Consider the following 24453-nt stretch of genomic DNA (forward strand, 5'->3'; position numbering starts at 1 on the left):
CAGTATTACCAAGAGAGTTTGGGATTCTTATTACCTAGACTAAACAGTAGTTCTTGGACAATGTTGTCAGACACATGAAACCATGCATTCTTTTAGCACCGTTTAACGTAGTCAGCTGTCATTCACATACCTGAAAGAAATAAAACAATTATACCCCGGTGCGTTCTTCTTATTCCGATGATTGTTTGGGTACTTCCTGTCTAGCCAACCAGCTGATAGCCTCATGACAAGCAGGTTCTGCGACTGCGCAGACCTTTACTTTGTCCAAAAAACGAATATGGCGGCGTCCTGAGTTTTCTTACTAAGGGAAGCGCAGTTGTCAAGGCTAAGCATCACCTTTTAGGAGGAAAGAGCAGAGACGTTTACGCATATTTGCAGGGTGGGGGTAAAGGGACGAAGGCGAGTCGCATCTGATATCGAACATTCAGGTAAAATGTTGCACCCGCGCCAGTTCCGCTCGCGGTTACTTGCTGGGTTACATCAATTTGTGTTCCATTGATGCAGTGGAACCCGATTGCTCGTGCAAGCGAGCTAACTAGCCAGTTTTGGTACCTAGCCGGGTACTGACATCCCAATGTGAACTGAGAGCTGAAGGGTCAATTTGGAAAAGTGGCAAGCGGTGGATTATCTGTGGCAAGCGTTGAGGAAACTGTTTCTCACTGCCGAAATATCCAGCTACGTGTTTAGCTGCTGAAATTCTCAATGCTCTTAGCGTTAGCCATTCAGCTAGCTAACCTGTCTAACTTAACATAACTTCGCTGTAACGTCATAGAGTCGTTATATTGTTCCAGGAATCTCGTCAAAAGTAGTTAGCACTTAGCTAGATTATTAGCTAGTAGACTGTTTCACTGTTATGCTGTCATTATAGAAAATTATGCAGAACATTATGCATTATTTTCATGTAAAGGGCCTGCTGATCAACTTGATGCACTTCACAGTCAGCAAACAAACCCAGTTAGCTAACTAGTTACAACTATAATTCTCCTTCCTCTGACTAAATGTGGGGGTGACATTTCATGGTGTGTGTTTATAAATACAACTTGCTAGCTAGTTTTAAATTATGCGTGGGAAAGTTCAGATGCTTGGCATTTTTCGCTTTGCTCTTGCTTTTGAAATGCTGAAGTTACCCCCAAGTGTAGACGATAGCGCCCTCCTCTTTGGCTCAGCTGTTAGATGCCTATAGCCTATCGACGCCTGTTCGGTTAAGTCATCTCCAATTGGTCTTTATTGTTTATTAATTACTCGATTGATAAGACTAGTAAAAGACGGTTTGATTTTAGTCGCTTTAGGAAGTCACTTCTAGTGCGTTGGCGTGATTCGTGTCGTTTAAAACAAACAAACAAACAAAAAACAACTATTTGATGGCATAGTGAGATTATAGAAAACCGAGGGGTTGAGACGCGCTATTTCACAAGGTTAGTAACCACCTAGAGTTGACTCCGTTTTTGTTGAGAGTCCAGGAGCCCATGTCTTAGTCTTGTCATGTGACTGCCATCTTCTTTCAACGATAGCTTTTCTAGCTGATTGTTTTGGGGTTTTAACACGTCTGTTTGTAGAACACTGTTTGAACTACAAGCATAACAATCAACAGTAAAAATAATTGTCATCTTCTGAGTCGGTAGGACACTTAATGCAGTGAGTAGTGCAAGTAGGTTTGCCTGTTCCCTTGTACCCATTTTTACAGTTTTGATAGGTCTATATCCATTCTTTAGACACACTGTCAGGAAGTCGTAGACAGTACACAAGAAGTACACACAATCACCCAGCTAACAGTAATGTACATCAGAAACCTGAATTTTGTCTGTTTTGTGCTACCATTGAGGTAGAGTCTGTTTTCAGTCATCATCTGTGGTGTTTGTCTGTGGGGGGTTCTGTCACTGGGCCTGCTTGTAATTGCGCTTTTGCTGTATAATGCAGCCCTTATTGATCCATGCTGAGAGCTGGGAAGTTTGGTCATATGACCACCTCCTGGAATGCTTGTTTACCTACCTAGCTAGTGTTTCCCCTAGAGAGTCATCGAATTGGTTCAGCACCAGGTCTCCTTACCTCTCCTCAGGGGTAAGGAAGAATGAAAACAGGAACAAACAAACAACTAAAAGTCAAATAATGGTGCATTATCTTTCTCACCCACAGAGATGCACCTTTTAATGAGACTGTTTATATTTGTATAAGTAGTTAAGGTACTTGACTTGTAATAGGAAGGGTGCTGGTTCAAGCCCCACCACTGCCAGGTTACCACTGTTGGGGCCCCTGAACAAGGCCCCTTAAGCACCCTCAGGTGCACAAGTTGTGTTCAGTCAGAACTGTAAGTCCCTTTGGAAAAAAGTGTCAGCTAAATGCCATAAATGTAAATATTATTGCCTTTATTAATGTGCTGATGTCATTTTACATTTCAAAAGCTTTAACTGCAGCCCTTCTGCATTTGAATCACATACTTCACCTTGTGGAATGCTAGAGCAATTTAAGAAACTTCACAATTTACAAATGTTCATTTCACATTTAAAAAAAATATTTTTAAAATCCTATCTGTGGAATGCATTCTTACACCATGAGATTGCTACAAAGTCAGCTTCACAATCCTCTTCTACATCCCTAAAGAGCAAGCTGAGGGAAAAACTCCATGAGAAGGCATGAGGAAGAACTCTTTGAAACCTTGAGTTGAGCTTGACTCAAAAGGGGAATCCTTAGCCTGTTGGCCACAACAAAGTTACTTACTCAGCATTTGCATACTTTGAGTGAAAAATGCAGTATTGATATGCAATGCTGAATATTAGCCCTGGCCTGCTAGAAAGAGTACAATAGGCTGGCTGTGATATGACACTGGAAAACTTAAGTGATGCCCCTTATGAATCTGTACCCATAATTGTAAAGTGAGTCAGAACGGCCGTTGCTGGTCTTGTGATTGCTGAGGTTAAAAGGTCTGGTGCTGTTGAGCACTTAGGTCTTATAGCTTATCCTAGCCCAGTGTGAAATCTTCCTGTCTGCTGTTATGACTCAGTAAGAGCCACATGTTGAGTCTTCAGGCCTGACCAGCTGTTTGCGTTGGAAGCATTGACAGGTTTGTAGTAGTATCCTCTTATGTCGATAGTTTGTCACACATGGGTATTTCCTGTAGTTATATAGCTTCTGAATGGACTAAGCATTTCAGTCTGCTCAGTGGCACATTAAATTAATTTTTAAATCTTTTTGTTGTTCCCTTGAGTTGCAACGGGTAGCATTGTGCTCCGCTTTCACAACCTGACACATCAGTGTGAGCGCTGTGTACTACCTCTTGTGCAATAAATGATCAGCTTGGATAACGGGAGCGGTTCGCTGCGTTTCAGAGCACATGCCTCTCTGGTGCTGTTCAGCTGCAGCGTTAGCATTTTAATGTCAGGCCGCAGAGGTGAGGAAGGAAGGATAGAGATGGTCTCTCCCAGTCCTGATGGAGAATGCTGACGGAGGCATCCATGACATCAGGCCTTACACCGGACATGGGCTTCTCTCACTGTGAACTCCAATTGCTCACTCATCTTTTTTCTCTGCCTCCTCTTTCTTGTGCTTTCTCTTGATGATGGGTTTTTAAGAATCTAAACAGCTATAGAGGAGAGGCACTCATCACTTTGGTTCAGCATGTGTCAGCAACTTTGGTTAAGAGTTTTCTGTTATTTAAATTATTCCAATTTTTTTTTTCTAGCAACATCTGGCTTTTCACTTATATAAGATTACGGTAGCCTTTTCACTTTTTTTATTTATTAATTTTTCTGCCAGTCCAGCGCAGCACAGTGACTTCCTTGACCCAAATTTTCTACTGGGTGATTTGTAGCAGTGAGGAGAAATTGGACTTTGGCTGATGCCACTGTGAAACCACATAGCTGTATAAACCGCATGTACTGACACTACTAGACATGTGTAAGAACCCCCAATCAGCATAACTGAGGAGTGAGAATGTTTTCTAATCAGCCTTACTACGTCATCGTAGCGCTGCTGCTATGCCTGCTGAGTCTGTGCTGAGAGCAGAATATGTGCAGTGTATAACCAGCATAAAGTGTGTTAAGGGGTATATATATGGGCTATGTGTATGGATCCTACAGAAGGAATCGCCCGTCTCCATGCAGTGACTTGCAGCTGATGCACTTTTAAATGCTTTGGATGAGCTGTTTTACCTTCTGATAACTAAACATCTGATAGCTAAATAAAGCTCTGGTGCTTTACTTGCCTTTAATATCTACATACTAAAATAATTAGGTGCATAATATGTCTATATTTAAACTGTTGCAAGCCTTGTGTGGAGTTCTTGCTAACTTGCGATGGACTTGGCCCCAGAAAGAGTCCACTATCTTCAGTTCCATGCCTTCCATTCAATTGCCTCTCTAAAGCCCCTCCCTTTTGCTTAGCTCTGTATTGGCTGCTGTGCATATGCGAAATAACTGACTGCCTCCTTGTAGAGAAGCTTCCTGATTGGTTAATATAACTGGACCATGGCTGATTACATCGCCCGGGACAGTCACAAAGACATTTTTCTTCAGAGCATGTGTCTTAATGATCTGGTATTTCAGAATGTAAATCCAAAGCATTAAAAAAAAAAAAAAGTTTGCGTCAGCTGCAAGTTGCTGCACGGAGACGGGTGATTCCTTTCGTGGGAACCATAAGTATAATCTAGTCCCATTTGTCTGACTTCCTTTGTTTCTCTATCTTAACTTTTGTTTATCTCTTCCCAGTTGTTAGGCAACCTGCATTTAGACCATAGCAGCATTTTACAGGCTGAAAAGGGAATTTAGCTCGTTTGCTTATCACGTGTCTGCTGCATCTGGCTGTGAATGTAAGTTTTCCGACAAGTGTAACGGGCGTCCCTGAGCTCTGCAAAGTTTGCTGGTTTCTCTAATGTAGCTTGACTCAGTTTATAAGATAATTGCTGGATCATTTAGGGTTTATATGCTGGAGTTGTGGGAAACCCTAAACTCTATAATTGTTGTGGCACTTCAGTTCCTGAGTGTCCGAGAGATTCTGAGATTCTGTCCGAGACCTTCATTTCATTTCATTCACCCTCACACAACAGCAGTGCCTTCCGTTTGCATTAAAGTGCATCTTTCTAATGAAAGGTCTGACCTTATGTGTTGGTTTTCAGGGTGAGCATGTTGCCTGGAATTATCTAAGCATAATTATGGACACTGTGCCCAATAATAATGCTGAATTTAAGACATAACTGCCTGCACGCAGTAAAAATCTAAATTTTCATTTTTATTATGAAATGGGTGAACTGCTGCTGTCTGAACGAACATCAACCTCAGACTGACACATGTCCACTGGCTGATTCTGTGCTCATGCATTAGACTTTGACATGCGTTCTTTCCTTACTAAAGCATCTCTGTTACGAAAATGTGTTTACACGAGGTCATGTTCCACTCATATGCCTCTCTTCTTTGTTAATGGACTCTGACACCAGTCTCCTGTTGCAGGCCTTGCCAGAAGATGAATGTCCTCAAAGACAACAAAGACTTGGCCTGTTTCTACACAACCAAACACTCCTGGAGGGGGAAGTAAGTGGCCTGCACTTTTCACTTTGCTGCCATGAGGCTCGATCTTCAGAGCCGCCGCATTGCTTGGATTTCACGCCTCTCTGTGTCGCGGTGCTTTTAGGGGCCTGAGCCGCCTGCTGCAGAGAAATCTGCTTTATTTTTGTGAAATATAGCGCTTATTTTAGATTGAACCAAAGCTTGTCTAAAGTATGTTACGGACTGAAAGCCTGTCATATGGGAATAGATGTGGCAAGTCATCTGAAGTAGCTGACTTGAGTCCACTCATTTTAAAATCTGGGTAACATGGTCCGTTGCACATTAGCAAAAACCATGTCTTGTGTATCAAGGCTGGCACCTGTATAAGTAATACAAATGAACAATCATGCTGCACTGTTTATCTCTTCATTTCAGTGCTGTGTACTTGTTTGTTAGAGGATTATCTGAACAAACATCAGGGTGTACAGAGTGCCTTCAGTCAGTTTGCTTCCATTGTCAGGCTTTCATTCCCTCGTCTGAGAGCCCATCATACAGTAGAGATCTCCTAATCGTAACTTTATGGACACACTAATAAACATTGCACAAACGGGTACATGTCAAGTCCAGTCCTGGGGCACACTGTTCCAGTGTGTTGTGAAGTGTGTTGGAGCAGAGGGGCGGTGGTGGCTCTGTGGTTGTGGTGCTTCACTTGTGATCGGGTGTTTGCTGGTTTGGGACCCGCCTTGGCCAAGTTGCCGCTGCCGGGCCCCTGAGCAAGGCCCTTTACCCTCGGTTGCTCCTGTCTAGGTTTGGGGCAGCCTGGAAGTATCCTAGCCCACGCCCATCGCTGATGTTGATGGCATGACAGTCCATGTTGGTATTCTGTACCTCTGTTCTGCTGTGTTGGTTGGTTGGTTGGTTAGTTGGAGCAGAGAAAAGCTGAAAATGTGCAGGAAGCCAGGAAGGTCCCATAGTGTGGGTCCCCCCACATGCAAGTGGCCATTTTTAAAATAGGCACCCTGACACATCCCGGACACTAGGTGTCAGAATAATGGATGTTTCGTTACATGATGAAGAATCATTGTTAAAAAATGACTGCTTGCTCCTTAAGGCTGTGTTTAAGAGGAAATGAGAGAAACGCCGTGAACCATGGCGTGGTACTGGTTTGCCGCCCATTCAGGTTACAACTAGACATGCCTGGAGTTCTAGTTCAGACTTGCATTTGTACAGTTTATTTTTTGCGATGTTCTCCTGAAAAATTAATATAGTCATATTCGCCAGTTTGTCACACTTTACTTCTCCCTCTTACTGGAAACTTTAAGCCAATCAAAAGTTGGCAGGCAAAGTCAAATACAGAGTACAGGTCTATGATACCTTATTGGTCAGTCTAATGGAATAGGAGTGCCTGGTTATGGCTTGTTGAAATGGTGGCAACCCTACGTTGTGCACACCTGCTACATTTGTGCATACCACTCCTGTGAAAAGCCTGTTTAGTCCTTTCTCATTCCTTTGAACTATCCATTAAGTGACCGGTGATAAATGCTAGACATGACAAATGTGCCTGATGCAGGCTGATAATCTGCTTCATGTGACATTTTCGCAGAGTGAGTTATTACTATAGCTGGTGGATATGAGGGGGCGAAATGTGCTTTGCTTTTGGTGTGCAAAAAAGAGGAGAAAATGGACACGCAGGAAACAGGAGCAGGATATGCGAGCTGACTCACTCAGGTCATCTAATGGTTAGGGAAAAAAAAGTCAAGGGATGCACTGGATTACTGTGTTTGCTTCAAAGTGTATTTGATGTAACTTTTTAGCAATAGTTGCATTCAGTTCATAATACTTTGTATTAGTTCATATTAAATTTAAACTGGGGAAAACACATGGCTGTTGCATACTTTGTATTAATGAAAGTTACCTACATGGTTAGGTTGTGCGTTGCTGTGCATTGCTGTTAGTGGCCTACTTGTCTTGATGCTTTTTTTTCACACGTTGAGAGCCTCCAAGATAGACGAAAGTAGATTGTGACTTTCAGTTTGCTGCATCGCATTGAGATTTAGATTTTAAGATCTGTGCTCTGCTGAAGCTCATCATTGTTCTAATGAAGGAAATATTAAAATGTGATCTTAACTTTCAAGGGAAAAATGTGTAGAATATGTTGAGGAGATTTGAATGCAGTGTATCTTTTTTTTTTTCTTCTCTTGTTGCTTTCCTTTCTACTCTTACCCCTCACTTCACTTGACTTGGCCTGCTTTTGATGAGTATCAGACAGTCCATCACATCTATATTGTGTGTTTACCACTGAAAAGTCACTGAACTCTGTGCCACCATTGAATTGGCAGTAAGCTTTCTATACCTTGATTACACTGCATTGTATATACTCCTAATTACCTTTTCACTGCAGGTTTCTGCCTTTGTCTCCTTTTGAAGTAGCAGGAACATGGGGGAAGCAAGAAGGGGGGGCAGCAGCCACTGAGGTTCTAAGATTTGGTTGCTAGTGAGATTACACCTTCCTTGTGAATAGCTGTCTGTAGGCCCATTATCTAACATTGTCAGGTTCTTTTTTTATTTCACAGAGTGACTCAGTCATGTATCCATTAAGCATATGTGCCTCAATTTTGGCCTTTTTCAGCTGTTCTGAACTACCTTTCAGAGCAGAAGTGAGTAGGTTGTATTGAGCTTGGTGAAATCGTTCCCTCATTCTCAGTGTGGTGGATTAGAACATGCCCACTGCCTGGGCTTAATTATCTGTGACCTCCTTTCGCCTGTGTGTTAATCACTAGCACTCCTGATATAGAAAACTATCATTCTTGTCTGTTGTAGTCTGGGAATAAAGAGCATTGGCCCATGGTTTCTATTTGTTCTATATATTTAGTTGGTTTTATGTTTCCAGAATGTGGCAGATTCTCTGTATCCGGAGGTGGTGATAAATGGTGATGCTAATATTCAGAAGCCTAACCAATAGCTCAGTATGACTTCTTATGCATCTTAACTAAATGTTCTTAGCTAAACATTTTTCTGCAGGTTCAAAAAAATGATGCCCATGGATTAGAACTTTGTACAAAATATAGGTGTGCATTGTATGCGACTATGATCATTTCTTGGTTATTTAATGTCCCTCAAATGAACCTAAAATATAGTTTTATATAAATTGTTCTTTCATTTCCATCATTGGAACTAGAAGTGAAAATACATGTTTGGAGGCAGTCAATTTAACTTAGATTGTCACCTTCAGAAAGTCGAAACAGGCAGACTAGTAGATTGTGTGTCATAAGAAATATATGTTCTAAATCAGTCTTGAAAAATGACAGGAGTCCGCCATGCAAAAAAACAGACAAGCAAAAAGTTTATCAGTATTCATGTCAATGTTCCAACTCTGTACCAAACCTTCAGGTAATTCCCATCCCTTTTGAGGGTTACATTCACACCCACACTCAGCACATACTTGATGTCAAAGGATACTTATGGTTTTCAATGAGACAAATGATCAGAGTGGCTTTTATAACTGAGAAATCAGATGTCATGAGAGGATAAAAGGAAGCCAGAGTGCAAAAGGTTCACTTATGAAAATATGCTCAGAATTATGAGTCCAGTTACACCTGCACTTCTCCCTTTGTGACACTTGTATACTCAATAAATGTAGCTTTTGTGGAAATAATTTCAGAAGTCTTGTATTATTACACCTCTGTGTGCTGATGTGTCAAAGATGTCTCTTAGTTGATGATTAGCTCAATCTGTTGCACTAATTCCAGAGACCTGACAGGCATCTCTGAGACAGCTGTGTCAGCAGCTAAGACTGATCATGGAGTTTATGCTCCACTTACTTGCCTCATGTTTTCAATCAGTGGCAGTGTCTATATACACTCTCAGTAGTGGACACCTTGAGAACTGGTTGCTAGAAAATGTTATTTGGAACCGAGTATAGTTCTTATTCCTCTCATTGCTTATTTGTTGACAGAAAGGGCCATCTGAGTTCTGTGACCTCCCAGAGGAGTACATTCCTAAGCCTGTGTCTGTAGCAAGCAGTACTGATGAGCTAACTAAGGCTTTGTTTAAGCTCCCCCTTCTCCTTCAATAACACTGTGTGTAGCTGGGATAGACGCAAATAGTACTAAAGTAGCATAGGTGATTCCACTGTGGAGGTTCTATACATTTAGGATTTAAGCAAAATGAAATTGGCGGTTTCAGGGTCGATTAAAGAGACTTTAAAAACATTTTAAAACATTTAAAAAGTTAAAGCATCATTTGTTGGCCTTGATGTTCATTTCATATGCTGGCTTTGATCTCTTGTGCTTTTCTAATATATGAAGTAGTGGAGATGTTAAAGCCAAGCTGAATCCAACAGTGTGAAAGCACCTACGCCTGTGTCTATTGATTAATTAAAATAGCACTGGCTTGTGATGGACCAAATGATTGTAAATCTGGTTGTAATGAGAAACAGTGATGCTATGTGCAGCATTTTCTATCTGTGTGGGCTTGTGTGCAAATCTTTATTTGTTTATTTGTGTAGTGGGTGTGTGTACATGTGCATTTTTTTCAAGGAAGGTTTTGTCAGTCTGCTTTTGAAGGGAAGATTTTAAAGGTAATGAATAATTAACCAGTCTTGTGACAACGTCCCAGAAACCTCTAGGACTCAATAAGGTCAAATAAAAGAAGGTAAAGAGAGGGAGATAGTACTGGCCATAGTACAGAGGGCAATGGTGCAGGTTAAAAATCAAAGCCTCTTTTATGATCCATTTTAATCTGGAAATGCACAAGAAAGATGTATGTATGCAAGAAAGATATACTGTACTGAAGAGCTGAGGTGTGAAGGGAAGGAGGGATATGTTAAAATATGCGGCTGCAGAATTTTTTAGTCGCTTGCAATGTAAAACGTTCTATCCTTTAGGAGATCAAGAGTTATAGACTTCCTTAGACTGAAGCATACTGTCCCCTAGTGGATTCAGTTTAGTTAAGTAACTATCTTTTGGCCATGAATACCTGCATTTTAGAGACCAGATTTCTGGTAGAGCCAAAATTCTTCATCTTAACTGGCAGGTTGTGTTCCTGTGTTACTGCCCACAAAAACTGATCTCTTTCAGGCCAGATGGCGGCTGCTACTACTACTACTACTACTTAGCAACTACACTAGTGAGAGTTTTGGTTAACCAATTTAATCTTCTTGGGGAAATTCTGTTATGGGAGTAGGACTCAATAGATCTTAATGGAGGGTGGTTGTGCTTTCTTGTCTGTCCTAACATTTATCGTGCACGTTTCATACAGAATATCTTTGCTTTCTCGTTTGTGTGTGAACATTTTTGGAAGATTTTTATCATTGGCTTTTTCTTGACAAATTTAAAGTCAGATAACTGATTTGACAACAATTGTCCTTATATATTTACATTGTAATGTTTTAGAGAAATGCAAAATTGTATAGTTTTAGGCTCTGCAATTAAAATGTAAGATTACTGTATTCTGATAGATTGGAAGGACCACTAGTCAACATGTAGTATTCAATGCACATTGATAACTGTTAACATGCCATAGCAGATTTAACATTGTTAAAGGAGCAAACAATGTGTACAGACTTGTCTCAAAGTGTTATTTAACAGTGACTGGATGCAATAGGTAGGTAGTGTAAGAATAGAACTGAAGTAGCTGTTCACTTTGAATATGTAAGTGTCTGTGAGTGGTAAGGACAGCCTACCTGATGTTGCAGGCTTTCCTTATACATTGCTTGTCCTTGATGACAGGAAAAAAAGTTGATCCACTTTTGTGCTGGGCAGTCTTCACCTACTGCAGTGCTTTCCAGTCTGAAGCAGAGCACTTTGCATAGCAGAAAGTGATGCTGAAGGTCAGCATCTTCTCACTGATGCCTCTGAGAAAGCAGGTGAGGAAGAATGTACACATGTCTGCAATTTCCAGTATCCTTAGGAACCAGAGGTGCTGTTGAGCTTACTTTACTAAGGAAGACATTGAGGCATGCACTCCTAGGAATTTGTCATTTCTAGTGTTCTTGAATATCTCTTTTGTCCTACTGACAATCCGAGAGCTTATCCTTGTATCGCGACTTTAGATGCCTCATCTCATTGTAAGCAGTTTTTTTTTTTTGATGAGTTTCATGACTGTAATGTAAGCAAGCATGAGGATGTAATGCTGACTGGAATAGAGTGGACTCAGCACATATCCCTGGGGGACTTCACTATTCAGAGTGGGATAGCCTGTTCTGGACCCTAACCCTAAAGTGGGATAACCTCAGGTGGATAGCAGAGGTTATTGCATCCTCTGTGAATCGGTTTTACTTAGCTGTGTTGGTGGGGGTCTGTTCGTGGTGGGATGTGCTCCTTAATGTGTGCCGTGACCAGATGACTGAAGCACTTCATGGATGTTGGGATGAGAGCAACAGGGTGATAATCCTGTAGGCACGGGACTGAATACTTCTTTGGCACAGGAATGACGGTCACTGTTTTTGAAGTGTGTTGTGACAGTAGCTTCCACCAGGGAGATTTTGAAGATGGCTGTTAAGACAGCAGGCCATTACATCATTAGTTGATGTTGGTGATATGACCTTGAATTTTTATTGCATAGGAGGCTTTGGGTTTTCCTGATATCACTGGTGATAACATGCATTGTCTTGTTAGAAATTTGACATTGAAATAATAAAACCTTTTCAACAATATTGTATTTTTTTTTTTATCTGTTTGACTGACTTTTTTTTTTTTTTTTTTACTTTTTAGAATTTGTGCATACTTGCTGAATAAATAATGTTTTACTGTTGGTATGACAGCTGTTTTGTCCAATTCCATACTGGGTTTAAAGATATCAGAATGAAACAGCAGAGGACTGTCCATTATATTAAGCATCAGTTTCCTCTCGGCTACTGAGTAGATTGTTGCACCAGTAATGAGTCCCTACTATAAATGGACACCTGTCAGTTCATGTATCAAAGCGGCATATTGACATCATCATTTTTCCCAGTAAATTTGATCTCATATGAGTGGGGGGGGAATAGTCTAGACGGCCATGTTTTTTTTTTTTTTTTTTTTTTTTTTCCCCAAAATTAATTTTTTTAAACATTTCATTTTTGCATGTCAGTGAAACCTTATGTTCATGTACATTTCAGCACAACAGATGGAATGCAGCTCATTTGCATTTTGCTTACATAATTACAAAAGGTGTTCATTTGATAACCTAGTTGTATCAGCCCTAGCTTTGTGTATGTCTTATCCTCCACTACCAGATCCTGCATATTAATACTCCATTATGAAAGTATCAGCCTTCCCGAGGACAGAGGCTGTCCAAGTTCCCCTTCTTGCTTCATTTGTCTCCAGGCTGGTCTGTTTTCCGATTCAGCCACTTCCCAATGAAATATGTGGAGTACTGCTCCTTGCCTGGTCTAGAACCCCCCTCTCAGATTCTCCCATGGGACTCCCTGACTGGGATCACGCCACTGTTCTCTATGGCAGTCAGGGTCGGTATTCTTGTCTTTGCTTTCTGTGGCTTGAAAGCCCTAGCTCTGCACTACCCCCAAGCCTCTGTGGAGCACCCATAAGGCTTAAGAACACATTCTTTTTCCTAAGAACTCAACAGGTTTGAAAGGCAACATCCTTGTGCTTTAGTGCCCTTGTCCTTCAGAGTTTAAACCTCCTCATCTCTAAGATCCTTCCGTTGTGGTCCTCAGACTGATCTCATCAAGCTTTTCATCAGCCTCCTTCTCTTATACTTGTGCTTAATCAAGCTAGGAGAAGGCTCTCATTTTTGAGGTCATGTGTCCTTTCTGATTCTCTAACTACCACTTATCCTTTTGCCATTCATGCATTTTTGTAAGATGCTCTAAATGAGTGCATCTGGCAAATTACTCGATGTAACTGTTGATGAAAATGGTTGCAGCCATTACATTTCTGACTTGACTTGGCCTAACCCCTCAGTGACGAGGCTACTCTTACTAATCAATCAGCTACATTCAACCTGAAGAGAGAGGTCACACCCTGATCTAGCATTTGGCTTCCTTTTTGATTTCTCCCTTCTTGGTAGAAATACAAGTGCTACAACTTTGTGTATATGTGGCAGGATTTTTCAGCTAGTGGTCTGATGTGTTTTTACTTTTCTGATTCATCAGTCCATTCCCGTTAAACTAAAGTGATTATATGACTAATAATAATAAATTATAGTTTAAAATAAACGACAGCCTGTTCTGTTTGAGCTTCCAGTTGCAGGAAGAGTCCAGCATAACTTTATTCTTTTAAACTGAGAGATCCTTTTGCGACATGACGAAGAGATTTAGATTAAGACTCCCTTTTGCTATGGTAGACCAACAAGAGATTGTCATGTGTTTTTGCCTTGCTGTTCATCTTCAGACCAGGCATGTAGCCTTTCCTGTTGGCTGAAGAACTAGTGTTGCCTATTGAGCGAACCAAATGTTACCTTTTATGGACAGTTTGGCTAAAAATAGGTAGTAAATGTGTAGGTGGTGGGTGTTCCCTCAGCCTTTAACAAGGCTTCTTGGCAGTTTTATTCCAGAACTGATGGTGTGCAATCTTGTTTTCTGTTTTGTTTTGGGATGTGCTGCTTTTGGTGTTTCATGAGCCTCATAAAATGGGTTTCCAAGGCAGAGCAGCTGCACAGAAGACCAAGATCACTGTGCTCAGTGTCAGGATTGATGGAGGAGGGAAAATGGTCTGGGACTTTTTTTTTTCTTCAGGGTTTGGGCTAAGGCCCTTAGTTCCAGTGAAGGCTATTGATGATGATAACACATTCAGTGATATTTTAGACAAATAAAAGGAGAGTGTAACTCCATATTGATGCCCATGGTTTTGGAACAAGACATCCAACAAGCTTATAATGGCTTACTTTTACCCATATCTTATATAAATCTCACACTTCTGTTGGTTCTGGCAGTATTATTCCCCCTGGCCTGTCTTCAGTATAAGTTGTGCTGTTGTGCTCTGGCTGGAGGCACCATTTGGTGCTTACCAGGGCAGATGTATTCAACTTGAAATGCAAACTCCACGTCTCCATTTTGTAATTTTAATTTACTTCACAAAGCAAGTGTTGAAATCCCAGTCCTCAAAGAGCAGTTAGTAGAGATTTTCCACTCTCCCTTAACCTAGGAGTCAGGTGTGACAAAGTGGCCAGTTCATTAAACTGGTTAATGTAACAATGATTGCAAAATCTAGGACCTGAAAATGAATAGAATGCCTCTAAATTAGACAAGAATGCTTTTGTTTTATTATAAAGCTGATTTTTAATTAACAAATCTTTTTTTTATGGTCCTCTTTGAATTTGTTTATTAGGTCTAAGTGTATTTGTGTTCCTCTCCAGGTACAAGCGAGTTTTCTCTGTTGGGACCCATGGCATCACCACGTACAACCCTACCACCCTAGAAGTTACAAATCAGGTGTGTGTGTGTGTGTGTGTGTGCACCTGCATACATGTGAACATGGCCACATGAGTATTCTGACCAAGCATTCCAGATGAGTGTTTAGGTGAATAACCTAACATACAATCATATAGCCTTTACACTGCAATATACACTTTAAGGTATATTGCAGTGTAAAGGCTATATGATTGTATGTTCATATATGGAGCCCTACTGCTGAACAGACCTGTGCTATCTATGCCGACTGCTTGACCTAACACACTGTGGCGCCCCCTACAGTGGCCTTATGGGGATATCTGTGGCATCACTCCAGTGGGAAAAGGCCAAGGTACAGAGTTCAACCTCACCTTCCGGAAAGGTAGCGGGAAGAAGTCCGAGACGCTGAAGTTCTCAACCGAGCATCGCACAGAGCTGCTGACCGAGGCCCTGGTGAGAGGGAGACAGTGAGGTAGAAAGAGGAGGAGAAGCAGAGGAGAGTGATGGAGCCAAGAGAGTGTGGTTGGCTCCATCCACTGTGTATTTTAAGGACCCCCACTTTGCTCCAATGCTTTGAATACAAATTCACGTCATACTGTTCTGGATTGTTTAGGTTGTCTGATGCCTGTCTTTCCATCTTCCACAGAGATTCAGAACAGATTTTTCAGAAGGGAAGATAACTGGAAGAGTGAGTATTACAGCTTCTACTGTGTCCAAATAAACTCTTTGTTCGTTTGAGTTCAGGTGATGTAAACAGATGGGTGGACTGCCTTTTATCACAGTATCTGTCTTCTCCCTTTACCTCAAAACACTGTGATGTGTTGATGGGAGTCATCAGATTCTGAATGCCCTGTGTGTCCAGAAATAAAACATTGTAATGCTATGCTAATTTATGGAAATGTATATCAGGTTATGTCGTTCTTTCATCCAAATTGGTCATTAGCACACCTATCTACTTAAATTATTTTTCTACTTAGTGTTTTGTCACTGAGATTCAGTTTGGCAGATCAGTTCAGACCTCTCAGATCAGACCCATCTTTGACTTTATTTAATAATAATACATTATTTCATATAACTTTTCAAGGAATTTTTCAAGCTCCCTCTCACAAATGGAGGGAGTGGGAGGTATTATACAGAAGGCTAGGCAGCACATAAACAAAAAACAAGGTGAAAAGGGCCAAGAGTAGACCAAGGTGAAGTGACAAGTTTGAACAGATCTTATGGACTTTAAATCGAAGATCTTATGTGTAGGGACAGAGTGTTCCACAAGTACGGTGCCATGCTCAGCAGTGGGTAGGTGAAGGGGGGAGTAATGAGAAAACCAGAGATGAGGATCAGAGGGATCAGTTGGAGTGAGGGGGATGGGAGAGGAGGTCAGAGAGGTAGGAGGAGGCCAATCCACGAAGTGCCTTGAAGGTCAGGAGGAGAATATTAAGGTTTATATGAGCGCTTGTGGGGAGACATGTGAAGATGTTGGAGAACAGGTGTGATGGACATACAGTGGGGAGAGACAAATGGGAAGAGGATGGTGACGCAAGCAACAGAATTCTGAAATAACTGCAGTTTTTTTGAGTCCTTTGGAGGGAACACCAATGATGGTAGATGGTACAGTAGTCAAGCCAGGATGTAACCAGAGCAGGTACAAGCATCTCAGTACTGGACTAGAAGACTGAGGGGCAAAGTGTGGGGATGTTACATAGATGTAGAACATGTAGCACAGTGGTAGAATTGATGTGAGACTCAAATTGACACGACTCATTTTTCTGTATCAGAAATGAGAGACTTCTTACAGTGATGTAAGGTGGAATTTTATACTGGATATGATTTTATTATGGATAGATATTTTGGTGGGTGTGAGTTTAATACCTAGGAGTAAATTTTCCATTTTATTTATCGGTCATCCAGTTTTTAGCGTCCATTAGACAGGAACAGAGATTGTAGGGTGTTTCGGATATGGAGGGGACAGTGGAGATAGAGTTGCTTATCATCAGCATAGTTGTGAAAATTTATGTGGTGTCTAATGATATGCCCAAGAGGAAGGAAGTAGATAATAATCAGAAATGGAAGAAGGGGAAAATGAATGGGAAATGGTGACATGCTGAGCTGAGATCAAGAAGCATGAGAATTGTGAGAACCAGAGTCAGTAGCACCATGAAGATGACTGGTGATTTTAACCAGGGTTGGTGCCATAGAGTAAAAACCGATTTTAAAATGATCACGGAGCTAATTGGTGCCCAGATAGGATGGCAGACAGGCTTTAAGTTGAGTAGTTGGACATGAATTAAGTAGGCAGGTAGAGGATGTTGACTGGGAGATAATGTTAGTGATGCTTAACTCAACCGGGTGAAAGTCTGACAGAAGTGAAGTACTCTAGGGCTTGTTAAAGCAGGGAGGAAAAGGAAATGTAACCACAGAATGAAGATGGTGGTAATCTTGTCAATTTGGGATTGTATAAAGGAAGTGCTTAGAGGTGATGGTTAGTGGGAATGGTCAGGTGGCTATGAAAGAGAAAAGAATCTTTTGACTCATACCGAATTATACATGATAAAGCACTGGTGGCATCTGATAACTGGATTTTATGGCATGTGCATATTACAGTGTGTGTGGGAAGCGTTGAATCAGAATTTCTTTTGAGTGTGTTGAGTTGTGACTGCTGCCCTTATGATTCCACTCATGTTTCCACAGCGTTATAACTGCTACAAGCATCCTTGGAGTGACACACGACGCATGGTGGGACTGGAGGTGACACCTGGGGGGATCGACCAGATCGACAACCACACCAACCGTGTCATCTGCTCCTACGACTACCGCTGCATCGAGGGTTTCGCGGAGGTGTCCGACTATCAGGGGGGCTTCTGCATCCTCTACGGAGGTTTCAGCCGACTGGTGTGTGGGTGTGCATGGGACTACCTGTCTATTTCCATTCCTTTGCCATTTCATTTATCCCATCTTCTATGACCCCCACCCCCCAGCACCTTTTTGCATCAGAGAACCGGGATGAGATCATGCGCAGCGCGATCGAGCATGCGGGGAACTTCATCGGAATCATGTTGCGTCTGCGGAAGGATCCACTGAACTTCGAGGGCTTCCTTACTGAGCGCCTGGGCAAGTACTCCTCGGACGAGAGCATCACCTCACTCGCTGAGTTCATCGTGCAGAAGATCTCACCACGCCATGCGGTGAGAAACAAACACACACACGTGTAATAAAGGGCACTATGCTTTACCTCCTGTTTAATGCATACTTTTTGCATCTTCTTTCACTCATTCTCTTTCAAAGTAATGCTGCATTAGACAGGAGGTAGTGGGAGTAGTGGAACAATGCTTCACAGAATCATTATTGTTGAGACCAATATTGTAATAAGGTTTATCAGATGATGATGATGTTATGCAGGTCTACTTGGCATGTAAAGTTTTGCCTGTCTGTCTCAGGAACCTGTAAAGAGGATCTTGGCCCTCACGGAGACATGTCTGGTGGAGAGAGACCCTGCCTCCTACAACATTGTCACCGTCAAGCCATTTGGAGAGGTGGGAGGCATCTTTGTTATAATACAGGATCTTCTCCTTAAGAGCTACGTCCTTATTCGAGAGGCTCAAGGTGGTGATATATGAATAGTGCCATCATGTGTTTGACTTTTGGTCCCAAATCTGTGCTAAAGTTTGTGTAATGTAATATAACTTTTATCACTACTACAACTTGATTTATTATTGGTGTTATTGACAGTAACGGTAATTAATAGATTGTTGCTTTCTTTGTGCAGCCAGTTCAAGCTTTTAATTTTTTTTTTAGAATGTAATAATAATAATTGAAGTGTAGTCACAATGGTGGCGGTTCTGTAGGTGTTTGCTCTGATCTGTGATGAGGAGAACCCTCAGGTCTTCACCGTCGAGTTCATCAAGGGACAGATCCGGAAGTACTGCTCCACAGAGAGGTAATGCGCACACACACTGACGTGTTCCTTTTCTCCTCAAGGTCTGTCTTTTTTTTTTTTTTTTTTTTTTAAAAAGAGAAAGTACATGAAATTTGATTGTCAGATAGAATAATACGCCTCTTTTTCCTGTGCCGGTTGCTGAGTGACTGAAAAGCCATGTTTCCAGTCTTTCATTGTTTTTCTTGTTTGATGTGACAATTGCCTTTGGACCACTTTAAATTTCTTTGTTGGTCAAAGTTGCAGAGTCTGAGTATTTTCTACTTGGCTTGAATCATGTGATAAAACCAGCAAATAGGCTATGAAAGCACAAATGCCTTCATAAAATGGTGGTCAGTAAGAGAAACAAACACGAGTAGAGTTTTGTTTGGTTGATTGATGCTGCATTTGAAATTGCACATCACTGATAATTTGCTGTAAGCATAGTGTTCAGAGTTTATTAGGAAATGCAATATTTCTCTCTTTAAGCCCCAAAGCAATTCTCCCTCTTTCTTTCTCTTTCTATGTAGGGACTCTCTGCTTGCTAGTCTTTTAGATGGTGTAAGGGCGTCTGGTAACAGGGACGTATGTGTGAAGATGGCCCCCACCCAAAGAGGGCAGCGCTGGGGTCTTCTTAGCATGCCTGTAGATGAGGAGGTGGAGAGTCTCCATCTCAAATTCCTTGCTGCTCCTCCCAGTATGTAGTCTTGCCTAAAATTACTACTGTACCACTGCATAACAGTAATAAGTATGATTTCACAATAATGATCGTTGTAACAAACTGTCAGTTCTTTTGGGCTGTTTGGTTTAAGTGCAAATCTACATTTCTTTTGCAAGATGCCTCAATACACCCTATGCAGGTTTAATAAATACACAGATACACAACACATTGCCAGAACATGCAATTAAATGTGAGTGTTGTATACTGAATTTTGTTCCTTAATGATAATTAAATTATATTATAAATGTTATGTAATTACCCAGTACCAAAAAATACCTGCAGATTAGCCAGAACTTTGGAGGTCTTGTGTTTATCATTTTCCCCACAGATGGAAATTTTGCTGATGCAGTGTTCAGGTTCAATGCCAACATCTCCTACAGTGGAGTTCTACATGCCGTTACTCAAGATGTAAGGCAGTTAATTATGACCTGAGTTGATCTTGTGTGGACAGTTGGAATTATGAGTCCTTAAATTTCAGTACACTGTGAAAATATTTGGAACATCGAGTTTGTGGATACAGTTGGTTTGAAGTGAAATTCTGTCTGTGAAGTTAAAGTGTATGCTCTCAGCTTTAATTCGAGCATATGTACTGTACCTCCATACCCATGTGAACCCTGGAGTGACTACTGTACTTTTTATAAGTTAAAAGGGACAGTGGTTGCTTAGTTGATCCAAAACAACACAACTTATGTGCACTGTAAGACACTCTGTTCTAAATATTAAAGTTGCAAAATAGCCAGTTAAATGATTTGTAATAAATTGCAAGAAAAAATCTAATCACTGCATTTTTTTCAGTATATTTATTCTGTGATATTTTGAATAAACATTCTGTGAATCCTTTTATTGTAAACTGCATGCATTTGTTTCTCTCCTCATTTTGGATGGCCTGCAGGGACTCTTCTCCGAGAACAAAGAGAAGCTGATCAACAACGCCATCTTGGCTCTGCTGTCCCAGGAGGCGGAGCTGGCAGGACCCAATGCTGATCTGGAGGCCCAGTTCCAGGCCATCCGGCGGCTGGTGGCCTCCAAGGCTGGGTTCCAGGCCTTCACGCAGCTCCCTAGGTGCGTTAAGCCGACCTGATGTGACTTTTAAAAGCAGGATGCAATGAGCTCTGTTCCCAGAGGGCAGTTCAGAGTTCCCTGTTCTACTGAACCTAATTTGACACATGAAGTGTTTTGGTCTATAGCTGACAGTTGAATTAGGTGAGTTATATCAGGGTGGGAAAAAAACTGCACTCTGGGGCTTTCAAGCCTGGTAGTTTTCTGGCCCAGCCTTAAAGACAGAGCCTGGCTAAGAACGTTACTGGCAGGTCAATAAAGCCTGCCGCTGACTTGTTTCTCTAGGTGCTGCTTGTAGTTGGCTCAGCTAGCCTCTCTGGCTGAATTGTGCTTTAAGGCTCACTTGCTGCAACTCTGTCCTAAACCTCCTGTTCTGAAAGTTAGGGCCTTTTCTCAGGGAGTACTCCTAGGCCTGATGTAGTGACTCCTTGTAAGGATCATCTGTGGATTCCATATCCATATGTGAACAACACGCTCACTGGATCAGATGCTTCAGAATGTGGGCGTGTAAGAATACTGCTCCACAGGCTGCTGGGTTGGTTATGGAATAGCGGCTTGTGAAATCCGTAATGTATTAAAATGTTTAGCAGTTTTAGCCTTCAAGTAATGATCTACCAAGGACAAGAAAAACATGTTCTCCCCTTCTCTCTTTTTGCTTATTCATTTTCTTTTTATTTTCCTCCTTCATTCTTTACTGTTGAGTTCTTCCTGCATCTCAATGTCAACTGCGCTTGGTCTCTCTCTCTCTCTCTCTCTCTCTCTCTCTCTCTTCTGGTGCTAGTCTCCCACCATTGTCACCATCATCAGTATGTCCTCTCCTCCGCTGTTCTTTCTTTCAGTTTGTCTAGTAGATGTAATCCAGTTTAATGCTTTAGATTTTTTAAAAATATTTTTCTTTCTCTTCTTTGTTCTGTTTCTGCTGTCTCATATAAGCTTGATTTATCTCTTCCTATCTGTGGTCACGGATAAATACAGTGAGTCTGTGCCTACACTGGATGTGGCCATTTCAGAACACAGCCTGTCTGATGCTTTTCACATTTGCTGAGATATCAACCCCAACTATCACACGTTCAGGGTTTTGTGTGCTGCTATATAGCTCCATCACGTTTCTTTCTGTTGTCCATAGCCTCATGTTCACAGCTGTGTGTGTTTAGGTTTAGGGAAAAGCTCGGGGTGAAGACGGTAAAAGCTCTGAAGAGGAACAATAATGGAGTAACACATGCTGCTATAGACATGCTTTGTGCTCTTATGTGTGTAAGTGACTGGCACTATTTATCTTGTATATTCTTTTATATATATATTTAATATAGACACCACACACTTACTTGCCATATGACAATCATTAAGCTTCATTGACACTATAATATTTTGAGAGGGTAGTGGACCTGCTACGCAGCTAGCCTCCATATTTACATTTCCCACATGTTCCTGTTGTAGCCAATGCACGATGACTATGACTTAAGGCAGGAGCAACTGAACAAGGCCTCTCTGCTCTCTTCCAAGAAATTTCTGGAGAACCTTTTAGAAAAGTTCATCAATAACGTGGTATGTAGTGGAAATTTCAAGATATGAATTTTGCTTACAATTAAAGGAAATTAAATTTTGACATTTAAATAGGATGAAGGAAAACTTTGTTCCTCTTAATATACTATATGCATTTTAAAAAGATTCTCTCTATCTCGCTCATCCTGTCCATTTTTCCTTAACTTCCATTTTTCTCTACCCCCCCCCCCCCACCCCCATCCAGGAGTACGGTACGGGTGCTTTAGTGATCAGTGCACTGCTGGACTTCTTGACCTTTGCCCTCTGCGCACCCTACAGTGAAACAACTGAAGGTCAGCAGTTTGATATGCTGTTGGAGATGGTGGCCTCCAATGGACGAACGCTCTTCAAACTCTTCCAGGTAAGAGGGCTTATGTGTCAGTTATTAATTAGTTAGACTTTATTTGACTCTTCAGAGTGTCCCAAGGAAAACAAAGAAGGAACAACATAAAACCATGTCTCAGTTTCTAGAATTTTATGTAATGCCCATCAACTAATGCTGATGATCCTTGTTTTCTGGGCTTCTGACAATGTTGAAACATGTACCTTTTTTTTTTTTTATTGATTACTTGGATGGTAATAGATCAAATTTTAAAAGTTTTATGGATTTCATATTAAAACCCAGTCTGTCTCGGGTATGTCCAGTCAGCAAAGTCAAATGGTATCTCAGGGTAACTGTACTGCGGGTCTGTTCCATTGTCATCCTTGGTCTTACACCTCTCTCTCCAGCATCCCTCCATGGCTATAGTGAAGGGGGCTGGTCTGGTTATGAAGGCTATTATTGAGGTAAGATTGCAGTCACCTTTAAACTGTTAGGGTTTGTTGTGCATTTGATTGATGTGTGTGTTTGTGTGTGTGTGCGCGCGCGCGTGTATTCAGGAGGGTGATAAAGAAATCGCCACCAAGATGCAGGATTTAGCACTGAGTGAAGGTGCTTTACCCAGACATCTCCACACATCGATGTTCACTGTTAGCGCAGACCAGAGGATGCTTACCAACAGGTAAAATCACACACACACACGTGCACACAGGCAGGCTCATACCTGCATCTCAAAACCAAGCTCAATCCTAAGTGTAGAGCTTAACAAGTTTTCGCTATGCATAGCAAACTGCATAAAGCTCTCTCTGCTCTGAGACATCTGAGCCAGATGACGAAGGTCTTGATGGTGAGATGATCCAGGTGTGCTGCTTCTCTCCTCTCCTGTTAACTTTAGACAGCTGAGTCGACACCTGGTGGGCTTGTGGACAGCTGAGAACCCCATCGCCTTGAACCTGCTCAAGAGAATCCTGGTGAGACAACAGTACCTTTCACTAGTGTGGCCTGGGCCTGCCCTTCTGAACAGTGCCTGCATCACTTGGGACTCAAATTGTTCAAACTGCTGACTTGTTCTGGAAGTTTATCTGCATTCTCTACCTTCCCCTTTGTCTTTTTCTTACTGTCACTATGTCTTTCTGGCTTCTAGCCGACCGGTCTCCTGGCATACCTGGACAGCTCTGACCCTGTGCCAGAGAAGGACATGGACAGGATGCACGTCCGTGACAACCTCAAAATCGCCACGGTAACTTGGGAAACTTTCCGCTTCTTTTGTTTCCAGACCCAGATAAATTCTTCACGATGAATAAACTGTAGTTCTAATATCCTATTAACCTCAGCTCCCTTTCACTAGTGATCCTTCTCTCGGCACAGGACCAGTTTGGGCGGACCAAGGTGCCGGAGTGGCAGCGGATAGCCGGGAAAGCAGCCAAGGAGGTGGAGAAGTTCGCCAAAGAGAAGGCCGACCTGGTTCTAATGCACTGGAGAGACAAGATGGGCATTGCGCAGAAGGAGGTGAGCCATTTCCAGGACCCGGGAGCACACGCCTTCCCCCACTACTGCAGCCTGCTCTCAATCCTGCTCCTCCAGCTGCATGTTCTGCCCCTCCTCTCCACCACCTCCTCTAGCAGGACTAAAGCTCGGAGCTCATTTACTAAACAAACACATGCATTCTGATGTTAACGGTTGCCTTTAGACTCTCTGGATGACTCTGATTGGAGGTTATTCTATGGGTATGGCACCCTGTTTCCACTCATCACTGAGTTAGTAGGCTGTTTTCTGAGCTTTAACTGCTGCAGAAGACTGGGCAAAATTCATTGGAATTTACATGTCTAATTACATGACCTAATAATAATTTATAGGTAGAGTACTTTTTGTCTCACTATTAGTGGATCATTAATTGCTGAACTACCCTTGGCCAATTCATGAATGTTATCTCGTACTGAAACCAGGCTGATCTGATCCTGGTAATAAGAGGTCCTGCACATTCTTCTCGGATAAGTGGGCTGTTGGACTCCTTTGTGTAACGCCTTTTCTCCTGGTTGGGTGTGTGCTTTATTAACACTGATTATTGCATATTTCATTTGCTATTGGTGATTTCAGTGA

The 24453-nt window shown here is 41.7% G+C and overlaps 1 protein-coding gene across 5 annotated transcripts in view; it reads left to right on the plus strand.

The window, feature by feature from the left end:
- Positions 1-271: 271 nt before the first annotated feature.
- The window catches only part of dnajc13 (dnaJ homolog subfamily C member 13), a 42198-nt gene continuing 18016 nt past the window's right edge, over positions 272-24453 (plus strand). For 4 of the 5 annotated variants that reach the window (XR_004776075.2, XM_035526302.2, XM_081718921.1 and 1 more), the window contains exons 1-20: positions 272-428; positions 5439-5519; positions 14772-14847; positions 15109-15258; positions 15452-15493; positions 17491-17691; positions 17778-17984; positions 18237-18332; positions 18645-18736; positions 19243-19409; positions 19762-19841; positions 20326-20495; positions 21647-21746; positions 21930-22037; positions 22240-22395; positions 22764-22820; positions 22914-23035; positions 23249-23324; positions 23498-23593; positions 23722-23862. Coding sequence is in view for 4 of the 5 variants with exons in the window: in XM_035526302.2 (XP_035382195.1) it covers positions 5452-5519; positions 14772-14847; positions 15109-15258; positions 15452-15493; positions 17491-17691; positions 17778-17984; positions 18237-18332; positions 18645-18736; positions 19243-19409; positions 19762-19841; positions 20326-20495; positions 21647-21746; positions 21930-22037; positions 22240-22395; positions 22764-22820; positions 22914-23035; positions 23249-23324; positions 23498-23593; positions 23722-23862 (2205 nt within the window). In the remaining variant the exon portion in view is untranslated. Of the gene's footprint in view, positions 429-1157; positions 1416-5438; positions 5520-14771; positions 14848-15108; positions 15259-15451; positions 15494-17490; positions 17692-17777; positions 17985-18236; positions 18333-18644; positions 18737-19242; positions 19410-19761; positions 19842-20325; positions 20496-21646; positions 21747-21929; positions 22038-22239; positions 22396-22763; positions 22821-22913; positions 23036-23248; positions 23325-23497; positions 23594-23721; positions 23863-24453 lie in introns of those variants that run through there. The other variant, XM_035526303.2, reaches the window with a different exon arrangement.

Source organism: Electrophorus electricus, chromosome 1 (assembly GCF_041902795.1).
Source record: "Electrophorus electricus isolate QZ-2024a chromosome 1, ASM4190279v1, whole genome shotgun sequence".
Classification (NCBI taxonomy): Eukaryota; Metazoa; Chordata; class Actinopteri; order Gymnotiformes; family Gymnotidae; genus Electrophorus; species Electrophorus electricus.